General features: G+C 43.7%; 1 protein-coding gene across 1 annotated transcript; it reads left to right on the forward strand.

Annotated features, from left to right (window-relative positions):
* The first annotated feature begins 42 nt into the window (after positions 1–42).
* On the forward strand, positions 43–17,689 carry TMEM169 (transmembrane protein 169). Its single transcript, XM_074145689.1, has 3 exons — positions 43–135; positions 12,588–13,022; positions 15,033–17,689. The coding sequence occupies exons 2-3, from the start codon at positions 12,719–12,721 to the stop codon at positions 15,653–15,655; spliced, it is 927 nt and encodes a 308-aa protein (XP_074001790.1). The 5' UTR covers positions 43–135; positions 12,588–12,718; the 3' UTR covers positions 15,656–17,689.
* The last annotated feature ends 6,299 nt before the right edge of the window (positions 17,690–23,988 follow it).

Genomic DNA, 23,988 nt, shown 5'->3' on the forward strand with positions numbered 1-23,988 from the left:
GCGCGGCCCCGCCCGCTCGCCCCGGGGCTCGGTGCCGGGGAGGGCGAGCGGGCGGCGGTGCCCGAGCAGAGGCGGGTCGGTGCCGCCTCCTGCGGCATGGAACAGCACGGCAGAGCGCGGCCCCGCGGGCGGCAGGTAAGGTGGTGGGAGGGGGGCGGTTACCCACCGGTGGGTAACGCCCGGGGTCTGTCCCCGCGGTGGAGGGACCGGTGGCCGCAGGTTGAGAGCGTGGGAGGAGGGATCGGTGCCTCGGGGTGGCCTCTGCCTGCGGGAGCCTGGCACCAAACCCACCTAGCCCCTATCTGCCGTCTCGGCTGCTTTACAAAGAGGCGGGGGGTGGGGGGGGTCGTATTTTTCTGTAGCGTTTCGGGTCACCTTCCGCAGGGATGGCACCCTGAGGAGCGCGGGGAGCGGAGCCCCAGCCAGGAGAAGTCCGTGTAATGCGCTGAAGGTGTCACCAGTAGCAGAGAAAGCTGCTGGGGTTCTCCTGCCAGGGACCCGCCGACGGAGAATCCTCTCTCCAGGCGCGGACTTTGTCGGGAAGAGGCCACGAAGGCTGAGGTGATAGCATTTACCATCTCCCTAACATAGCCATTTTGTGCTAAAATGCCTTTATGGTGAGGTTTTTTCACTTAAAATCATCTGCCGTAAGCTCAGTATTAATTTTTCGGTTGACACAGAGGGCAGCCAACGTTATTCTCCTTTCCATCCCACAGTGAAGTGACAGAGCATCTTTGTCCATTGCAGGTGATTTTAACCAGCGCTGATGTGCCCAGGAGCATGTGTGTGCATGTTCCGCATCTTTCCAGGCATCTCCTCTGTCCTTTTCAATAGAAGAGATGCTTGAAAGTATATCTCAGTTTTGGTCCTGTTATTTTTGCCTTAGGGGAGATGGCTAATGTGAGAAGAGAGTGAGAAATTTTTTTTAAAAGAGACACATATATGTAAAGTGGGAGAATCGTTGACCCTGATTTGGTTTTCTCATTTGTTAAATGGATTTATTTCCTTTTCCCAAAACATGTTCTAAGGTTTTATACTTTAAATCAGAGAAAATTGTAGGATAACATCTTTACTGTCAAGTCTAGTGTGTTTCAAAGGAAGCTGTATACCCTCCTTTTAAGTGTAGGGAAGGGGAGGCATGGGGAAGTTAATTGTGTGTCCAGACTCATTCAGCAAAGGGTGACAAGACAGGAATGGATTTCTGCATGGTGGCTTAGGCCGGTGAGGCAACTGTTAGACAAAGTTGCCTTCCAGGTGGGTTGATGTTTGCAGAATACTCTAATATTTTAAAGCACGGTATTACTTTCTGGACACAGAACGTGAAGCGCTTTTTTCCCCTTTTAATTATCTTCCACAATCCTGAGACTCCGCAGATCCCCATTAACTGTCTCTGGCTGCCCTAAATATCTTAGGCAGGCTGTATCGGAGCGATCATTAATTAATCCCAGGGAGAAGCACTCATCTGTGCTAGTGAACTAGATCTTCGTATTCCAACCTGTCTGCCATCCCAACTGAGCCGCAGGCCACCAAGGAAAATCCAGTGGGCCTCTCTGCTCATATGACTTGCTTGATTTCTGCGTTCTTCCCAGAGAGCGCTATCAAATGATTTTTCTTCCCTATCACGATAAAGTGCTTGGGTTTTGGTATTTTTCAGTAGCCATTGAACTGCCGTAAATAAGGGGCTGAACACATGAGTTAAGGTCCTGTGACCGATGGGTGGGGGGTAGAAAGGGGAAAGGCATAAAGACTGGAGAGTGAGGAAGCGAGAAAAGGGGATATCCATTCCTTGGCCTTCAGTGGAGGGGAGCTCCTTCTTGTACAAAACCTATCCACAAAGAACAGAGCTGAGATAAGCAACGCTCACAGATGTTTTCAGCAAGGCAGCGGCTTCTATTCACTGTTGTGTAGGTTGCCTTTGAAACAAGGATTCAAAGTGTACCTTTGTGTGAATCGATTTTACTCCAGTGGTTGAAAATCAAAATTATTTAAGCTGAAAAGAAGAAAATCTTATTAACTGAAATCAATTTTAATCTCCTATGCTTGTACTTTCTTATTCACCAAGGAATGTTCATTTTCTTTTACTGGTAGCATTAAAACATGTTGGTCTGTCACTGCATGCAGCCATAGTGGTAAATTCAGTAAGCAGAAGGGTCTTCTTACATATTTATGTTATTCTATAAACTTAATGTTCAAATTCTTAATTTTTATGTGTTAGGAATCGTGTCTGATTAGATGGCTGATTTTTTATTTACTTATTTTTTCAGTTTGCATTTGAATGAAAATAAATCTGCATTTAAAGCCTCAGAGTCTTCATTTTTATTTTTGAAGTTTAAAACAACCTGAATTTTTTTTCCTGGTATATCTGTCACTTAAAACATTAACCATTCAAAAATCAAAATGACACATTTGGGAAAAAGAATTCATCAGTAGTTTTTTTTTTTCTAGCTGTCAGCTCCTTCAGAGTTGTGGGATTAGCACATAATTCTTCAACATCTACTTTTTAATTTCTAGATTGAAGAGGAAAAACTAGATTTCCTGTTTTTACAGCTCCCAGATTGTGTTTTGGCTTTGAATGAACTAGTTCAATTTGTTAAGATGAATAGGAAACTCTGCGTTTTCACAGAAAAGGCTACTTTTGTCAAAAGCTGATTTTGTGCTTTGCCAGCCTATGGCTCGGCTATTCAGCTGATGACATCTGCCAGTCCAGTACATTGCCATGCTTTAAAAATCCTGGCAGTGGTACGTACTGCCTTAATAATTCCTTATAGCCTGCTGTCCGTCAGGGGGACGGTGCCCTTCCATAGCTCGTAATCCATGTTGGCAAGGAGGAAGGTCGCCAAGTTGTTAAATACCAACCTGATGTGAGAAAACAGATGGCTCCAAACAAGAAAGAAACCTCTGCAGGATTGAAACCCTGGGAGAGGTGTCCCTGGGGCCAGCAGTCTCACAAGGAGGCAAGAGCAGAGGAGATTTAATGAAAAGCATCTCAGTGCCAGAAATAAAACTTTAAGATCAAAGACGATTTCAGACAGAGGGTTTCTGCTAGTTAGACTTCTGAAAAAAAATCAGGCTTGCACTGCAGCAGCCTTTGCTTTCCCAGAACCTTGCTCTTATGGATGCACCAGGTTCGTATTTTTCTTGTCCTGGGATACTAAATTTCATTAAATATAACAATAATTTCTCCTTCCCCCCCCCACACCTATTACACAAAATCCCTGGATTGAGCAAAAACCAAGTGAAAACCGGTGTGAGTTTTTGTTTTCTTACCTCTCTGGACCTTTCTGTGGGATTACGCAAAAGGCCTCTTTGGAAATCCCTGCTACTTTCACCTCCTGTCTGTGTGTTCTTTCCTGTGGCTGTTTTTCCTTTCATCATCTTCACCAGGAGGCGAGAGCATTTCTGTTTCATGGCTTCTGGTTTCCATGCCAGAATGCCTGCTGCTCAGCCCCAGCTGATGGTCAGGCTCTCTGGTCGATTCATCTCTTCAGGGACTTCCCCTCTGGAAAGGTACTTTGCTGTCAGTGGTATCTCAGGGAATTTCAGTCTAATTAGGAGATAATCAGGATTTTACAACCTTTCATCTTTATCCCTAGGAATTTCATTCCAGTGATTAAAAAAAAATACAGGAGATACCGAAGACAGGCACCCAACTCAAAGTAGAGTTCATAGTGGCGCAAGAGGTAGAATATCAGCATCAAACAGTTTGAAACTGGTATGTAGCCAGATTTTCTAAATAATTGTGTACCCTGCTAATACCATACTAATAATATTGAAGCATTGACTTGTCTGCAATTGAAAATGCTGCATTTTTAATATTCTGGCACTGTGGATCTGTATCTGCACTTGTATCCAATCGAGAGTCCCCTGAGCCAACTAATTCCTGCTGCTGGAGATACTGTCTAAATATCTTAGATTATATTTACTGTGCAATGCATTAAGCAATCCTGAATCACTCCCAGGGGAATCTTCCAGTTCTCTATCTGTGCAGTTTGGCTCTTCAGCAATGCCTGGGCTGTAGCTGGTGTAACTCAGAGAAAGCTCTGGTCTGAAGCCCCCAAATATCTTGCCCAAATGAAAACCACAGGATGTAGTTTGGTGTCGCTAATTTCCAGATAATCCTTTCCAGACTGGATTTACAGTTGACTGTGTTTTCCATTGGGCTGCATGGCTGCAACTTCTTGTTCTCTAATCGCGGCTATTTCTGTGTGGTCTCTCCTCATTTTGTCTGAGACTTGGGTGCCTGATCTTGCCAGCACAGAGCAAGGCGGGAAAGGAGAGGAGACCAAGATGGTCAGGGATCTTCTGAGAAAGAAGGGAAGGAAAAAAACCCCGAGGTGCTAAGACAGGTCCTAATTTTTAGTTATTGTAAAGAGTCTGGCATGCATTAAAGCATCCTGGTGAGAGCACTGCATGATTTCCTAAGGAAAGCAAACGGAGGTCTTACAGTCCTTCACTCAAATAACCGCCCACCAGCCAGGTCTCTGGCTAGCAAGGACTGTATTGTCTTGAGTTAGCACGAGTGCTTCACACCCGCCACTGGTGCTTCGTGGCTCTGTGGTCTTCAGACATAGTAACTCCTAGTATTTCTCACTTGCATAGGTGTGTGGGTATACGCTGTGTAGAAGCTGTTTGCACTCTGGAAAAGGAGGTGAGGATCTCAAAATTGTTTTCATGTACTACATGCTTGCTCCATTGTTACTTTTTTTCTAGGCATCTGCTTGGATGCTTAGAGGAAGCACAACACCAGTTTGATGTGTGGAGCAAGCTCCTAGTGCATCTTCCAATCCCGTTTAATATAAAGGCTTCAAACTGAGGATGGATCAGGTATTATACCAATAAAACCAGATGCTACTCCTGGTCGCTGCCTAAGGGCACTGCTGTGGAAGCAGGTTGCTGGGCTCGAGTTGGTGGGACCCATTTTGTTCAGCTGTTCCTGTGGTACTTTGTAATCCAGCAGTGACCTGGTGGATGGGGTAGGAATTACAATGGACACCTGCTGTTTCGAGTTGCAGGATGTGCATTTTGGCAAATGTGTAAGTGAGGGGTAGAGCCGGGGAACAGAGAGAGCATGTCCCCACTTTATTGTTGAGATTTTTTTCCTACAAGATTTGGGGACTTCTGTTGAGTTTATTCAAGATTCATATGTAAACCACTTGGTTTGCTTTGAAGATTTCAAACCGACCTTCATTTCCATTTCCAAGTCATTCTCCTTTTAAGGCCTTGGTTCTCTTTAAAGGCTAATGTGCATGTGCCATTCATTGACATTTTTAGCATAGTATAATAAACATAAGAAACAGATCTCGTCCCTGTGGAGGCAGTGGGAAGCTCTGAGTCCTTTGTCACAGTTTCTCTTTCTTCTAGCAGCCTGGACAAAGAAGTGGAGAGACAAGGGAGAGATAGCACTTCAGGCTTTTGCTCTAAGAAAAGGTAGACTAGTACAGTTCGGGGATTTTGAAAAAGTTGATATGCAAGAGAATTGATTAGGCATTTCATTTAATATAAAATAAAACAAAAATATGCAGCTGTTCTTATATGCTGTTTTCCAGCCTTTAGCAATACTGATCTACACAGCAGTTGTTATTCTGTGACATTTGGAAAAGTTACGGAACGGCAGAGGAAAACAAAAAGAAATGATTCATAGAACAGATACTCTGTAAAATGTCCTTGACTTTTAAAAAAATCCTTTGAAAATGTCATCCAGAAACAATTTAGTGATACTTTGCAATGCCTCTCTCCACTACCTTTTTTGTTGTTTTGGCTGTGTCCGTAGAATACTGTCGGCAAGCGTTTGGGTGTCTCACAGGACGGCGAGGGGCCTGAACTACCCAGCATGGCACTGGAGCCAGCGAGCCCTTACTTAATTCACCGAGAAGCAAGTCCACTTTTGCTGCAGCTGCAGCTTCAGTGGTGGTCAACCCATGCTGGCCGATGCAGGTCATGCTCATGATGGTCCAGATTAGTCCAGAAGCTGTTCAGCAGTGTGGGGCAGCACTGGCACTAATGCCACCTGCCAACAGGCAGGAGCCATGTGCCACTGATAAATCAGAAGGACTAGGCAAACATGGGTCTGTCTGTGCTTGCCTGCAGAGATTCTGTCACTTGACTACTCTTCCCTTCACTTTTAGCTTGAGCTTTTAGCACGCTCTGCTCCTGGTGGGAAGGCATGGTGCAAAGGCATCAGCAAACACACAAAGTTTTTGGTGGCATGAGTCATCATACTGTGTTATCCCCTCTGCTCTGGTGCTCAGTGCCATCTTCTGCTTTCAGCAGTTCAGCTTGAGATCTGCTCCTGCTCAGATGCACACCCGGAGCATGGTCATTTTTCTTGTTTCTTTCTCCAAGAAATGAAAGTGTTTTGAAGCCTGTGGATTAAGCGGGGGGGGAAAGATGGGTGTAATCTGTAAGATTTGCTGTTTGCTTTCTCCTACCTTGCTGGGATGGCATAGGCAGGTGTTTCTCTTTGTGCCTCTTGCTATTGTTATACAGACACTTAATGCAGTCTTGCAATGTGCTGCTGCCATGAGGGATAGTTTTTCTCCCCTTCCTTAGATATTCTTTCCTCTAGGGGTAGCTGCATGGTGAACCTGATGAGGGAATCTGTCTGGCTGAACATAAAATTTTATTTTATTTTAAAATGCGAAAGGGTTATTTTCAGTGAGATAAATCTGCCTGTCAAGCTTACCACAAGCTGCACAGATGCTAGTACTGGTAGGGAGGGGCTGTTCTTGCCTTACCTTCTAAAGTGTCATTCATCACAGTATTTGCTAGATTGAAGTAACTGTGTAATCTAATTTGAGCTATTTCATGATGAAATGGAGACAGACGTTGTCCTCTGTTTCAGCAGGGTATGGTGAGAATGCACATGTGAAAGATCATGTGGAGTCATTTGGGTATTTAAAACAGATCCAAAGCTGTTGAGGGAGCCCTACTGTTTGTCTCTCTCCCAGCATAAAGTCTGAATTAAATGTGCTTCCTTATATAGGTCTCGCCACATGTTTTTGTAGAGCCTGGGGCTGTGTGTCTTGCATTCAACCAGTGCATTTTATCATAACATGATTGACTGGTGATAGATCTGTCCTGAACAGCTGGATGCATCTGTTACCATTTATTTTTCATATGTGCAATCTATCAGCAGATACCTCCTTTAAAAATACTATGGATTACAAATAACCCTTCGGGTAACATACATCCTCAGAAATATGCACATGCACAAAATCAAGATGGGGCTGGGTGGAGAAGGGGTTGGGGATGGGGAGGCTGTGGAGTAAAAAGAGCAGGCAAAGGAGGATCCATGGCTGGGGAGCTCTCTCTCAAGGTAGGTCTCTGGGGTAAATTTCCCCTTTTCTCTTCCCCATCCTGGGTAACTCACAGTGCTTCTAAAGCACAGGTTGTTTTTTGTTTCTGCAGATAACCCCTGCATGATGTGAGTGAAGACACAGTGCCAGTTCCTCGTATGTGTTGTATATTTTATGTGACTATAAAAATAAAAATTGATGCTCCTCACTGCTCACCGCCTACATTTTTTCCTCTCATGTCTGCTCTGAGCAGTCATAAAAAGGTTACTTGTGCTGTAGCAGGGATTTAAGATCAAGTATTTTATTAGCTTACGGGAAGGCTCTTCCTTCCTGTCTGCATTCAACCCGGATAATTTCTCTTCTGTTAGCAGCAGGATCAAGCCCTGAAAACCAATGGAAAAAACTTCCTTTGACCTAAATGGTGCAAGGCCAAGCTTTTAGGCTTCTGTTTTGTGTGTCAAAGACTAATACTGTCATGGGAAGTGTAAGCAGCAGTACCTTCCTTGCATAGTAACAGAAGACTGTGCTTCTAAAAATTCCTCTACAGAGTGTTTTTGCAGAGCTGCCTCCCCAGGGTTCTCCATCTGTTTTCACACGGAGATTAATAAAAAATTGTTTGGCTAATAAACTGCTCCCTCCTATCTCTGAAATTTGACCGTTTCTTTTCCTTCCCTTCCATGGACGGTTATTAGATTCCTGTCTGCCCCTGTGCTCTCAGGTGGGAGACATCACTAATATTAGATGCATGGCAGTTGTCATGCTTCAGCTCCACAGCAAGGCTTTCAAGGGGTGAAGATCTCGGTTTATGGCTGAAAGACTTGGTGCTGTGGACAGCTGTGTAGTGCTGAGGGCTGACCTTGTTCTTACAGGACGTAAAGAAAAGGAAGAGAGAAAAAAAAAGCTTTGTGTATACTGCTGTAATTTCTGCAAGAGCCCATTTTTTGTTTGAAACTACAGAGAAAATATTCCCAGAAAAAATGGGACTGGGGCATGGACCTGTTTGATTCTCCAGCATCCCTGTGAGATGTGGGGCTGACAGTGGTGTTTCGAAGTGCTGTGTTCAGAAGGTCTGGACCAGGTGACAGAGGGTATCCCAGCTGCTCCACTGGCAGAAACAGATGAGAAAAGAATAAACAGCTCTCGACCAGGTGGCAGAGGGTATCCCAGCTGCTCCACTGGCAGAAACAGATGAGAAAAGAATAAACAGCTCTCGTGAAAACAGGCTTAAGATCAGGAGGGATCTTTGCGATCTTTTCAGTCTGACAGCTCCCTGATACAAGACCACATTAACACCTCTTCTGGTCAAGTCTGGTGACGAAACTGCTGTCAAGATACGCAGTCCAGATTTGGAAGTTTCCAGTGATGGGACAACTATCCACAGCCCTCCATGATGTATATCAAGTGACACCTACCCACTTTGTTAAAACACCTACCTAACGTCTGCCCTGTATTTCTTTCAGCTTTTTATCTTACTGCATTCTCCTCTGTTGGATCAGAGGGATCTTCTTCAGCATGTTTTTGTTTCTGATGTAGACAGACTGACATCAGATTTCACGTCCTTGCGCCTTAAACAGAATAACCTGGTCTCCTTCACTTCTTATCCCAAGGGCTCTGATGCTGTTACAGCAACAGTGCTTCTTAGGGGCTTACCCCCCATTGCCCATTCCCTCCCCTCTTCTCAGCTCAGGAGCAAGGGAAGAAGTAACTGAGCTGCCACCACTTGATAACCTTGTTGTTGTTTCTTTCTAGTCCTGGTGGTAGCTCACAGTGGCAATAGTGGCTGCAGTTGGGGTGGGAACATCAGACATAGCAAAATAATTCAGATGTCGTAGGCATCTTCTGGTCATTAACCAGCATCCTGCCTGCCTGGTGAGCACAAGAACTGGACACAGGTTTCCAGTAGCAATCCTATCTGTGCCAGATTCAAAAGTAACATCACCTCGCTCCTCCTCGCATAGTCAAGGTTGACATAGTCTTTTAGACTTTAGCATCACATCGAAAACTGACATTGGCTTACCATCTACTGTGAGTTTAACCAAGGTCACAGCTGGATAAACTAAGAAAAAAGAAGCCCAACCACAAATCTTTGCCTGTAGCTTTGGGTTATTTGTAAATGTTACTGGCAAGTTGTCCCCTTTTCAAAGCAGTAGGGATTGACCATGGAACTACAGCCAGGAAATTTGGGAATCTAATCCCAAATCAACTTCCATGTCTTCAGACTTTTAGTAGTTCATCCCAGCAGTGATGCTTTTGACTTCTTTGTGACTCCACACCTGCTTTCTTTTCACCGCCTCTGGGAGGGGAATCTCACTGTTGTCTCAGGGGCTCATTAGGCTCAATCAGGTGATTTTAGGATTTCATAGAGGCAAAACGTGAAGTTTTATTGTTGACCCTCAGAGAAAAATGTTGCACCTCCTAGATGAATTTACTACAAAGAGTGAGTTTATTCCCTAGAATAAACATTTCATTTCCCCATAAAGGCATTTTTAAAAAACATTGAATGAAAGCTTACGAGAGTTCCAATGGACGTGAAGAGATCTCGGAGTCCTGCCAAAGTTAACACACTAAGAGCCAAAGCTTGCTATCTTTGAAGTCAGTGGATGGTTTGCTTTGGAGTTAAAAGGGGGAGGTAGAAAGCAAAGCATTAGATTTCAGTGCAAAGTTACTTGCATATCCCATTCATCTTTCATATTAGGGTATGTATGTGGAAAACTGCCTATCTACATGCTGCTTCCAAACAGATGTAAAGGCCACATTCCTCAGGTAGACAAGGTACAAGAACTGTATTGAGGAATTACTTCTCATTAGCACGTTTATGATTTGGGGTTTTTTTGGGGGGGTGGAGGTGATGAGATGGGCAAAACTCCCTTCCTCTTTTTGCTCCATTCTCTGTTGGGCTTGGACTTTGGGATAGGAGGAGAATGCACGGGCAGTGATCTTCGACAACCCACACACTGACCCACGCTTAGCTGGTACACTGAACTAAGGCATTCATCATCACTGCCCCTCTTCATTCTTGCTTCCCTCATCAACAGTGTAATATTTAAACCAAGTTGCTTCTGGGTAGTTTCAAAGTGCAACACTTGACACTGCAGTGAGGGGACAGTATTTTCAGTAAATGTAGTGTTTTACAGAGCTGTTTTTCCAGTATGTCTGCAAATTTAGGCATATATTTTTGCATGGCAGGTATAAACTCAGATGGCAATCTAAACAGTCTGTTCCCAGCCATGCTGCACAGATAGCTGAGGTACATCCTGCCCAGTGATTTAGAAGTAGTCCGACTTCCAGGGTGTGCCAAAACTTGATTTTTTGAATTCCATTTTATGTGTCTTCTGATCACCAGGGAAGATTTTTTTCCTGTAATGCAAAAAATCATCTGAATTGTTGAGTTCTTTAAAACCACATAGAGCCTACTGGCCACAGTCTTAGGTGTTAAAGTGATACAATTTCAAGAGTGTGTGTGTGTATGCGTGTGTGAGTGTACAAGGCGTAAATTGTTGATTTAAAGTTCTGCAACAAATTTCAAAACAAACCAGCAAAATCTTCTATCTGTGGGAAGACCAGGACCATATTGCCAAATCTAAAAATGCTCAACTTTTTTTTTCTAGCATCTGTTCAAGTAAAACAATTTCCCAGCATTGTGTGGGCTATAAATTATGTTAACTGTGTTTCTTAGTTTCCTGTTAAAGAGATGACTCAGATACTAGGTAGAAGCTTAACTATTGGTCATGTGCATTCTTTTAAATATAAATGTTCCTGTAACTGTAAATGTTCAACAGCGCTCTTCAGAGTTGTTAAAACATTATTCAATGTATTCAGATTTGTACCTAAATACTTCGTGAATACTTGGCACAGTCAGTTTCTTAAATGTTATGAAATCTGAGAACCATTAATCCTGCGTCTTCCGCGTTCATGAAGCAGGATTTGTCTGCCTCAATACATTTTTAATTATATGTTTTTTACTTAGGCAGCTTTCCTATAGATAACAGTGTCACTTGATACTGCTGTTAATTTTGCTTGAATGAGGAGTAAAAAATTGAGCCCTTATATTTGTTACAAAGATTTGTGAAGATTTGGGTTGTTTTCCCTGCACAATCGGAAGACTTTGCTGTGGTTTCAAATTGCCTCCCCAGTGAAGTCATCTTAATAGTAATTTTGCTTTAAATCCAGTGTGTATACCATATTTTTAAGGTCTGACAGCATTACATAATGCTAAATTGGTAAGGTTTGAGACATCATTCATTTTGACATAAGTTGATTACTTTTTGTAATATCCTTGCAATGAGCAGTAAATCAGAAGACACTCAAAATGCGAAAGGCTGGCACCAATATAGCTGTGGTGATGCGGGATGAGCGCAGTGTTCCTGCTGCAGTTGTCTCTAATGTAGGCCAGTCCCTTAAATCAGTCAACTTCTTCTTCATCTATGGTTTCATTTCTTCATTCTCATTTACATGGGCCAAAACTCTTGTCTTCTGTTTGCTTCCAGCATTGCGGAGGAATGTTAAAATCACCCAGTAAGCTGTACTTCTTTAATCTCTTCTTATAAATGTGTTTGGTTTAACTTCAGCCGGCAACTAGGACCACACAGCCACTCACCCAGTTCTCCTCCTTCCCCCCAGAAGGGTAGGGAGAAGAAGGAGAAAAGGAGGTGAAAGGGAAAAAGACCTCATGGGTTGAAATAAAGACAGTTTAATAGGAGGATAACAGAAAAGGAAAATAATAATAATGACAGAAGTCACTCTCACCACCTGGTGAATTGGTGAAATTGGCACCTTCCCAAGCAGTGATCGTGAATTCCCACCCCCTAACCATCCCCCATTTATATACCAAGTATGACATCTATGGTACGCAATATTCCATTGGCCATTCATCAGTTCTGTCTGTGCTCCTTCTCAGCTTCTATGGGAAGCTGAAAAAAGTCCTTGAATGGTATAAACATCGCCTAGCAACAACTACATGCATTATTGACGTTCCTTTCATGCCAAATCTGAAACACAGCGATCCCTAGAAAGAAAATTAACTGTATCCCAACTGGAACCTGGACAAAATGTTAGTACTCTTTCCTTTTCCAATAGCTTTGGTTTGTTATATTTAAAATTGGAACCTGAGAATCAGGATTAGGTGATATTACAAAACATGTATCCGAGAAATAAAATTGATGTTCAAGACAGTAATAAGGATCTTCAGATGACATTTAAACCAGTTGGAAGTAACTCTTTATAGGTAAATTCTGGTTATTTTTTCTGCTTGGTAAGAAAAAGACACTTTTTCAAACTTCTCTCTCATTTTAGGCTGGGAATGGAGTGCATAGTTTGGATGTCAGCAGTGGGACACCTTACTAAAACAAAGCATCCATGGGACTGTTGTCTTATCAATGACTTGTAAGTACAGGAGCTGTTAAATTGGAAACAAGTGCTACAAGATGCCAAGTGAGGTGCTTGAGAGCAGCAGTGGGATGGAGGAGACAACACAGAAAGACAGCAAGTCTGGAAGCCAGAGCCCTCACCACGGCTCCTCGAGAAGGGCTGTGGCAACCACTGTCACCTTTGATGGGGAAGCCACTATGGACCGGAGGAAAAAGAAGAAAAAAGAGTCCCGACCCGAGTCAATAATAGTGTATCGGTCGGAGAATGAGAATAAGGTGGAAGAAGAACAGGTGGATGAAGAAGGAGGGGAGAGGAGATCTGAGGAAGGCTCCAAGTTCCTGGGTCAGTCCATGGCAGATGGTATGTATTCCTGGGAACACCCACTTTCCATAAACTTTTTTTGATGCCAGCATGCACTGGGGTCAAATGGAAGTGACCATGGGACCAACCCTCTCCAAGGCAAGGAGAGCCTGAGATCATACATGAAAACGCCTTGAAATAAAAAGCATTACAAGTTGATTTGGGGTGTCTCCTGCAGTTCTTTTCAGAGGTTGGTTGTTGCCACACTCTTAGTTTTAAATGTATGTGCTGGTTGAGGTTGATCCAGAAAAATGGTGAGCATGCTTTAAGCCAATGATGCTATGATCAAGTCCCTGTCCGTGCCTAAAACAACTGCTTGTTAAGCGAAAGGATGGAAGCAGGTGGATTTAGTGGCTCTACCTGTGATAGGGAGTTTTACTTATTATCTGGGATTTGCTGTTGCCTTCTGTTTGCATATTCTTAGGACAGCTTCCTCTTAAAGAGTGATTATTTGGCAAGGTCATCGTGGGGCATCTTGGAGTCACTTTCACTTCTGATGTCTGTCCTGGTTACCCTTGCAGGGAAGAAGTGTGGGAAGCAGGTCCTATGGCTAATCCTCTTGTGAGTCAGCACTGCAGGCTGAGAGGGGCTTAAATGTGAATGCATGCTCCTGGTCCATCAGCCGCACCAGAACCCCTATCCTCATGGCTTATCTGCTCCCTTCTTATTTTTGTGGACCACTTCAAATTGCTCAGCCTCCTGTTAAGAGCCTCTGAAGATCTTTTTCCAAGCTAGTCAGATTTAAAACCAGGACGAAGCATATTTTAGCCCCTTAGAAGAGTTTATGCCCAGTATCACTGCAGGGACCATCCTAAACCAATGTCACTTGGAAACTAAGGCAGTCTGTTTGTGACTTTAACACACATCATAACACTTTTCTGTTTGGGGCCTTTGTCGGTCCCTTAAAATGCAAATATAATTATATGAGAGTTTGTAAGGATTAAGGGCAACGAAGCTGGTGAGGGGTCTGGAGCACAAATCTTACGAAGAGAGGCTGAGGGAGCTGGGGTTGTTCAGTCTGGGGAAGAGGAGACTGAGGGGAGACCTTATTGCTCTCTACAAGTACCTGAAAGGAGGCTGTAGAGAGGCGGGGGTCGGTCTCTTCTCCCAAGTTACAGATGATAGGACAAGAGGCAATGGCCTCAAGTTGCGCCAGGGGAAGTTCAGGTTAGATATTAGGAAATATTTCTTTCCTGAAAGGGTTGTCAGGCATTGGAATGGGCTGCCCAGGGAGGTGGTTGAGGCACCATCCCTGGAGGTATTCAAGAGAGGAGTTGACATAGTGCTTGGGAATATGGATTAGTGTTGGGTGGTGTGGTGGTGTGTGTGTGGGTTGCGTGTGTGGTGGTTTTTGTTTTTGTTTTTTTGTGTTGTGTTTGTTTGTTTTTTTTTTTTTGTTTTTGTTTTTTTTTTTTTTTTTCATTGGTTGGACTAGATGATCTTAAAAGGTCCCTTCCAACCTCTGTGATTCTGTGATTCTGTGATTCTGTGATTCTGTGATTTTCTAAACTTTAATTTGCATTGAGATACAGTGCAAATGTAAAGTGAAGTATTAGGTATTCAAGTATAACTCCAAGCGTGGATGTGCTTATTCCAGAATCAGAGTCTTAGTTGTATTTATCTAATTCACCCCAAGTGTCCATGCTGTTCAGGAATAAATCTATGAGGGTATCTATGAGAGAAAATAGGTATAACGTTTTTTATTCAATTACTCTGCCTCATCTCTTTCTCATATACTCCTGCAGCACTTTCCCTTCATATACTGTCCCCAGTGCAGATGCTGGAGTCTTCTCCCTTGTGATTTCTGCCATCTGGAATTCCTGTCTTCTCCCTCATTAGCTCTTCTTCCATTTTCTTCTGTGATAATCTTCTTTTTACTGCATTGCTTCTTGCATTCCGTCTTTTTTTTTTAATTTAACTATAACTCTGTATGCACTATCTAATTGTCTCTGGAGTCTTTGGGGATTTACACAAAATATCTAATGTAGGTGAGTTTATCTGTGTTCACAGGTGTCTGGAACATGCCTTTAGACAGCAGATATGTCACCTTGACTGGAACGATCACCAGGGGAAAGAAGAAAGGTCAGATGGTGGACATCCATGTCACACTAACAGACAAAGAGCTGCAGGAACTGGCTAAGTCAAAGGAACCTCCTAAAGAGGACGTACCTGAGAAGAAGAAGAAATGTGATGTTGGACTGGACAGAGGACCCCACATCGTCCTCTGGACCATCATCTGCCTCCCCATCATTTTTGTAGTGTCCTTTGTGGTTTCATTCTACTATGGAACCATTACATGGTACAACATCTTCTTGGTGTACAATGAAGAGAGGACCTTCTGGCACAAAATCACCTTTTGTCCCTTTTTGATCATCTTCTACCCAATTATAATTATGGTTGTGTCTTTTTCCCTGGGCCTGTACTCGGCTGTGGCCCAGGTAGCATGGTCCTTTGGGTACTGGTGGCATGCTGTCAGGGATATGGAGAAGGGCTTCTGTGGCTGGCTCTGCAGCAAGCTGGGTTTGGAAGATTGTTCTCCATACAGCATTGTGGAGCTGCTAGATTCTGACAATATCTCAGGTAGCCTCTCTGGCAAGAGCTCTGCGCAGGGGGTTGAGACCTCGGCACTCTGAGCCTTTATCCTGGCTGACTATTTTGGTCATCTGCGAGTGGTTTTCACCTAGAAAATAACACACTGATGATTTTTTAATATATATATATATTTAAACACAAACATAATGAATAAAATATTGGGCTGGGAGTGCTCTTTAAATGTCACAGAATGCAAGTGTGCTAGCTTCATGTGGTCTGGGTGGGGAGGTGCATGGCTCTCCAAGGATTTGTCATCTGTTTTAGCTAATTAGAGCTTCTGGGCACGTTGAGAAAATCCAGGTCTGTTGGACTTCAGCTGTTTGTGAGGTGACAGAGATAAGGTCGAAAAGTCCACTTGTGTAAAGTTAGACTTTACTTTTAGGGAATGGACATAAGAGTGACCTGTCGACTCAGTGAAAAGAAGTCTCTACTTGGGGGATGACCTTCAGGAGTTAGGAAATCATTCAGAGGTGAAGGCTAAATTGCATAATGTGATGTTCCTGCAGTTTTCCTAGAAAGGGTCCTTTTCCAGTTCTTTTGACAAGTGCAGCAAACCTCCAGGTAGACTGTCGGAGTTTGAAAAACAGACCGCTACAACAGTTGTGCCCAGCCTGTCACTGGGAAAGGACGGCAGAGCCTCCGACAAAGGCACGTGAGCTCCACACTGACCTGAAACACACCCATCACATGATGGAAGAGTAGGGCTTGGTCAGCAATGCGGTGCATGGGGACCTGATGGACCTGTCACCAACCACCCCCAGGGGACTGTAGCTGCAAAGATAGGTGCTAGGTCACAGCTCCATTTGATCTTTCGATAGGTGCACTGCTAGGAAGGAATGGGCTACAGGAGTTGTGCGTGGTGTGCGGTTCAAACAGTTCAATTATAGGGAGGAAGCATCTGCTCTGAGGAAAGGTGATCAGTTTGTGTGGCACTGCAATGCAGGTGTGGACCAGCGGCACCTGTATTTAGAAAAGTGGAGTGGATGGTGCTTGGGATGGAAAGGTCTCACTGAAATGGTCATTCTGTTTTTCAGGTTGCTCTTACGGAGGAGCTGCTGGCCCTCCCTTTTCAGAAAAGGGCACCCCTGAGCTGGTGTCTGTTAGTGCCAGTGGGAACTGTGTTAGTGCCTCAGCTCTGGAAATCTGCATCCCACACACACTTCCTAGTTAGTTATATGGAAGAGCAATGGATTATACATCCTTCTCCCCTCATGTCTCATTTTCATAATAGGTTTCCCTCCTTTTGGGACTTTGCATGGCATCTTAGTGAGCTCCCAGACCAGGCTGAGGTGGCCACCATAGGCTGGAGAAATTTTAACTGTCTCTTTAAAAAAATGATTAGCAGGAATGTTCTTTTTCTGGATTGACTGTTGGGGTTTTGGCCGAAGGAGGACAGGAGGAGAATAAAAGAGAGGTATAATGGACTCTAATGGGGACTGAGTTACATGTCTGAAACATGATTAATTTTCCGAGTGCTCTAGTTCAGCTGGTGCTGCTAGAAAGTCTGGCTCAGCCCCAACCCAGAGGAGCCCACCATTTGCATGCGTGTAGGTAGATAATTCCTAGCGTGCAGTCAGTCAGGCTGCGCAGTCACTCATGTCTATGTAGGTGTTTCGCTTCCCCAGTCTCCCTACCAGAGGGGGAGCTGCTCTAGATTTAGGATGGTGAAGAGAAGCATTCAGAAGCTGGATTTCACAGGAACTTATGCTTCGTGTTGCATTTCAAGGATGAGGTCAAGACTAGACTGACTGGCTGTCCTGGTTAGGACATCTGGGAGCCGGTGATGTATAAACAAGTCCATCCGATGCTCTAGGCCTGACACTAAGTAAAGTCCATGCTGCATTCTTGGTCCGTCCCCTTCTGGGAGGTCCAGCCAAAGCACCCTCATAGCACTGGCTTGAGGATTAACAGCGTGAATAGTGTACAAGCCAAATATCAAGAACAGGCTTGTCCCCACACTTTACTGACAAAGCAGAGGTGCTCCCTCGGCACAGGTACAGCCAGGCTGTGTTTGCTGCTTCCTGATGCACAGCTTTCAATTTTTACTGGCTAAGTCTTTAAAGGCAACTTGCAGTAAAAAAAATTTAAAACAGTTAAAAAAAAATAGACCCCAACCCATGAGACAATGGCAGGTAGTTCAGTGGGGTTCAAAGAGGCTGACGTACGCCTGGGACCATTTCAACCAGTGAAATGCTATTTCAGTCAGGGACCTCTGAATTAATAGAGAAGCTGAGGATAAGTCATGCCAGTGCTGGCAGTCTGTAGTGACCCACTCTGCTTAATACTCCTCCACATGGAAATTGCAAGCTCCCATATGGCCGGAGGGTGGGAAGAAGTGATGTTTAACAAGCATTAATGGGAAGGAAGGCCCGCTGGCAAGTGTTCTCACACTTTGCCTAGAGGGACACTGCTAGCATGAAAGGATCAGATTGTGTATCTTGGCCCCAACATGCGGCAGACAAGTGGGTTTGGGGCAAGGATGGCTGGCAAGTGTGCATTGCTGCAGAGGGAGAATGCCCAATTCAGCTGTCACTGCCAAACAGCAGCTGTTCAAGGCTAGACGAAAGGCTGGGGTCAGTAGCACAAAGAGCCTTCAGCTTATGGAGGGATTGAATGATAAATACTAGCTCATTACAGAATACAGCCCTGTGAAATGTCTGCTGAGCTGCAGGATTTGCTTTCAGGCTTGCAAGCAGCCTGCCAGAGTGGAGACAAAACCAAATCTGTGCCTCTTACTGCTATGTAAACACAAAGGAGCGTCAGAGAAGTCGTATTACCCTCCCTCTACCATGGCAGCTATGCTTCTGGGTTTGGAGGCCACATTTTTGGGAATAATACTGGAACAATCCATCATGTGTCTTCTACTTCTATACACTTAACCAAGCTTGCCTCTGCTCCGGCCAAAGTCAGGGCATTCTGCCATTGATTTTGGTGGGGCCTAGTTTAAGCTTGGGGTTAGTTCTGGTGCTATTTGTAAACGTTCTATTCAAACTTTTCTCAAAACAACTCTGGATAGCTTTCTCTCTTGCCCGTTATCCCCCAGAGAGGTTTGCCTGTTGCAAAATATATAATCATAATCACTTGTTGTAACAGAAAAAAGCACAAGTTTTTGTCTTGTTCTGCCGTTGCTTTCAGAAACTCACAAGCAATTTCTGCTTATGTGCCACTGTCAAACTCCAGCGAGTTCCAGTTATTCTGATTGTTGAGTGTGTTTCTGGCTGCTCTAGTCTGGATTTTTTTTTTTTAAGTAAAGATAATGTGTGTTTGCTGATTGTTATTTTTAATTGCATTCCCTTTTCCCATCCTTGCTGGCCTGGGTGGAGAATAAAGATGTACATGGCTTTAGAAGAGTGCTGCTTTCATGCTTCTGCTTGACTTTGTGGTAAAAACAGTACTGTGGGGTGGATACAGTCATTCATTAGGAAGAAATTCTTTACTGTGAGGGTGGTGAAGCACTGGAACAGGTTGCCCAGGGAAGTTGTGGATGCCCCATCCCTGGAAGTGTTTAAGGCCAGGCTGGATGGGGCTTTGAGCAACCTGCTCTAGTGGGAGGTGTCCCTGCCCACGGCAGGGGGGTTGGAACTAGATGATTTTTAAGGTCCCTTCCAACTCTAACCATTCTATGATTCTATGCTGATAATTGATTACAAGCCATTATCTTTGAAGACCCACTTTAAAGTGTGTCTGAAATGGGTCTCAGTTTTACCTCTTGTTAACCTGTGCATATTCAGAACTGTCATAACTCTGGGCTTTTCTTTGCTTTTACTTCATAGTGCACAAAAGAAAATTTTTTGATTTAATTTCACTCATTGGGTATCTGTTTGGCTTTAGCCCCAAGGATCTGTAGGGAGGGACACACTTCCATACCAAAATAGGAAGTACATTTACATTTACTCTACAAATATGGTCTGTGTGTCTGTGACTTGGAGCTGCTATTTACAGTTGTGCTGGGAAGATTTCTTACAACTCCTCAGTACTCCAGACATATGTCTGTAATGATAAGTCAAAGGAGAATCCACCAATGGTAGTCTAAATATTAAATGACACCCTCGGTGCTCTCCCACACAGCCTTACTACAGTCCTACCCTCCTGCTAGCACAGTGCAAACACTTATTTGACATTTTCTTTCTTCTAAGGAGGAGATGGGGATCTTTGGAAAACCCAAATGAAATTCCTAGCTGAGTGCTAACACAGCTTCAGGGTAACAAATCTTTGAGCCAAAAGGTTCCCTGCAGGTGATCTCCTCGAACTGGCAGTGCCATGTCCAGCCCAATAGCTAGAAATAGCAGGAAGGTGCTTTTGGTGTGATGCCTGCTGCAAACATTGCCAAGGGAATAGGATTCCCCATGTGGCAGATGTATGTTGGGGACTTCCCATCTCCAGTAAAGAACCTGGTGAAGGACACTCAGCTTCCTGGTGTGGCAGGGTGGGATGGAGATATTGGGCCCAGAGAATTAGCTCATTAACCTTTGCAGTTCTCACCTTTGAAGTAGAAGGTAATAATTTTATAACATAATGGTTAGCAGTGGGATGGGCTCCTATCGAAGACCCTTGCACCAGGCAAAACACCCCTGTATGACTGCAGCATGTATTTCAGCAGGGGAAGAGAAGGTGCTAATTCTGCCTGCCGACTTACCCATCCCATTCAGTTTCTTTGAGAACTGAAACAGTCATACCGTGAACTGTGCTTTTCACTACAGTTAGTCTCTTGAAATTACCCTTCTAATCCCTGAAGCTAGTGCTTTGAATCCTGAGGCCAGGATCCTGCAGTTTCTCCCTATGAGACTATCAGCGGGGGCTACTCCATGGATCCATATGGCCACCCCCATGGACACCTTTCTGCAGCTGCAACCACTAGTTAAAAAAAGCCACTCCAATCTGCTCTTGCTCACTGAAGCATGCAATTACACAAGTGTTAAAGAGAGAAAATAAGGATGCACAGCCAACATTCCTGCCCTGTGATGGACACAATTTTGCTCAAAACTTATGCAAGCCCTTTTTGTCCCAGGCAGTGAATTATCTGTGGGAACAGTGCCCTTCCTGCTTCTTTCCAAAGACTTGTTGATGTGAAGGCAGTTAGATTAACGCGGATTCATTTCTGAGTAGACTAGTCCATCCAAATTTATTCCCTGTATGGAAATGGGAATTCACAAAAAAGAGGGAGAGGTTGAGGCAAATTCAGGCCTTTTCCAAATACCACTACCCATAAGAGGGGGCTAATCCACTTGGAAACACAACTTTTCGATTAATTTGGTAAATTAGAAGGGACATCATGCTTGCTTGTCTTAACTACTAAAGCATGATTTTTCTTCCAACAGGCAGCTGCTTAATGATGAGGGAGGGTTTGTGGTTGTGTGGTTGCTAACAGGGTAAATTGCCGTGGGGTTCAAAAAGCCCCCTAAGCATCCTTTCACATAAACGGGTGAAGTGTGGCTGCATTTGAACAGGCAGCCCAGAGAAATGAGGCTTGAGGGGCTCTCATGGATCCCCTCTGGTCACCCAGTTCCTTTAACTTCTAGTCTCCCTAATTTCTTGTCATTACACGGTAGCTGAAGTCTGTCAGAATGCATTAAAATAAAGAGAACGCCTGAGTCAGGCCAACAATGTGTTTGTCCCTGTGTTAAAAAAATGCCCTTGCTTTTAGCATGCTAAAACATAAAACCTTCCCCCAAAAATAGAGCAGATAACATCCGCTGTGGTTTGCATACATTGAAATTAGGTATGCCATGTGTGAATTTGACCTGGAACCCTCTAAGACAGAAAGTTTCTGCCTGGATGTGATCTCCCTGTCTTAGGGCTCCTTTTTCCAACCATTTCTTCCAGCTGGAAATTTAACATCACGAGACAAAAAAGGGTAACTACTGAATTTGGTAGTATGTTCTGCCTGGTAAAAACCCCACCTCTCAGGCAACATGTTCCCTCAGGGCTTGGTGCATTACAAGTTCCTCCATCAGTAATGTATATTAAGACCAATATATTTCAATATGTGCCTTTCACTATCTTATTATGTACGCGAAATTCTTTCTGCTCCTCCAGTGATAAGGTGAATCAATTATTTCTACTGCAAAACGACAGCAAACTGGCTCATTGTGGTATACAGCAAATACAGCTTAATTTATTCTAGCCTGGTTATCTGAATTACCTGCAGTTCCGATCCTAACAACCCCAAATATTGCAAATAAACCTAATGGCTCTTGCAGTGCCAGTGCCAGGCATGAATCCAACAGCTCCTGGGGCAGTTGGCCTAAGGAGAGCATGCCATTTATTCAGCCTTTCTTTCTAAAATACATTACTTGCCCTAAACTACGGAAGTGTCAGCTTCTAATGTCTTCTGCTATGATGTATTTAAATGTATTTGTAGCGAACCACCCTTACAATTACAGGCAATTACTAGAATATCCTTCCATCATAATGGAGATTTTCCTTAACATTTTAACCATGTAAAAGTTGCATGCAGAATTAATAAACACAAGCAATTTTAACCTTCATTAATTTATGCAGATGAGCTCCCCTGTGACTTAAGAAATGAGCAGAAACAATTCCTAGTATCTACATGTAGTAAAAAAAAAGTGAAATACATAATATACTAAGCAGTATCACATCATCCCAGGGCACATCAAGTGTCACTGCTAAATGACATCTCAGTTATCGTCAAATATGTGTTGGTAGAGCTACCTTTAGTGACTAGCAACTAAAACCAGGTAATAATACTGACTCCTCTACAATGCGATTACACGTTGCTGAAGCGATGAACTCTAATACTGAAACAAGCTCTAAGGCAAAAGTTTCATGTGATAGTGGTGACTTCAGCCAGCTCCTGATTACAGGATTGCTCTGAAGCTCCAATTTCACTCTAAAATCAAGTCTCTTTTGATGGCTAAATTTGTAATTTATTTCAAGAGAAAGTTATAAAAATTTAAAGATCTGCCTTCTCTAGCACAAAAACCCTGCAGAAATCAGCAGTTGTCATCCTCCAAGGAATTCCTTCAAAAAATAACTGACAGGGAAAACACGAAATTATTCTTCTCTGGCCTCTACATCTGACATTGTCATGTGCCTGCTAGTGCCACAGGTTAGCATCAGTTTACACAAATAAAAACCAAACTTAATCCTTCCTCTTTCCTCTCAAATAGTAGTGCTCTCCTTCATGCTGCTGCTTTGTCTCCCAAAGCTGTACAAACTGGGAACTCACAAGAATTAAAAGCTTTAAAATGTGATGTCCCACTCTCTATGTTTGCAATGCTCCATTCTAAAAGTGCATTAAGGCTGATATTTCTCTAAAGATCCAAACTTCCATCCTTTCAGTCTGATTTCAATCTGTTTTTAGGTGCAGGCAAACAAACAGGGATTTAAAATGGGACCCTCTCTCCCAGCTCGGCAAGAGCCTTTTTTGGCCGCTGAAGACTCCCCCTGTCCCCTCCCACAGGCCAGTTGGATGGATAAGGAACAAATCCCTGTGCTATAAGGATTAAATTGGACCATGAGCCAGCGTGTGTGTGTGCGTGCATGCCTCCGTGTGTGATGCTGGTGGGGGAAGGATGATACAGGGAGGATACTAAAGGCTTATCCTTGTGCATCCACAAAGCAAATCCTTCCCACAGTGAGTTATCCCAGCTAGCCTGTCCAGAATGATCCCAGTGCATGAAAGCGCTTTCCACAGATGCGGAAAACACAGCTGGATTGCTAATGGCTGCAAAAAAAGACTTACTGCACAGAGGGAGGTGAGACAGAGAGAAAAACTGTGAAACCGAGAGCACGTGGAAAACAAGATGGATGAGATTCTGCTTCTGCGATAACCCAATCTGAAACAGCAGCAGCCAATACAAGATTTCCAGGCAAAATGTTGTTTTGCTGTGCCTTATAATGCAGTCTGCATTTTCCCCCAGTTTCTAAGGTGCTATTTTATTTTACTGGCGTCTACTTTGTACTTACTACCTCTTCTTAAAACACTGGCTGTAACTTTTTTCAAAAACTATTTGCTACTCTTTTGTTGGGCAGGTGCTTTCCTCAAAGCGAGCACATGTGATACAAACTCTCTGGTCCTCTCCAGGATCCCAGGTGCTCTGGAGTTAATTCGCCAAACTATTTCTATTAATTAAAAAAAAATAATAAAAAAATCAGACCCCTACACTGCTCATAGTCCTCTAAAATGTAATAAGGAAATAATCTGTTCTAACGGATTTAACAACTAATCCAGAAAAGCCTGCCAGAGTTATTTCAAGAGTAGAAACATGTGTCGGGTTTTCAGCAACTTAGCAGAGGGAAATATTTCACCTTTCATGATACCAGGCTGAGTGGGCCTTGCATCGTCTCCTTCAGAAATCCTTTGGCTAATATTTATAACTCGTGAAAACATCATCCTAAGTAGAAACCC

Source organism: Numenius arquata, chromosome 3 (assembly GCF_964106895.1).
Source record: "Numenius arquata chromosome 3, bNumArq3.hap1.1, whole genome shotgun sequence".
NCBI lineage: Eukaryota > Metazoa > Chordata > Aves > Charadriiformes > Scolopacidae > Numenius > Numenius arquata.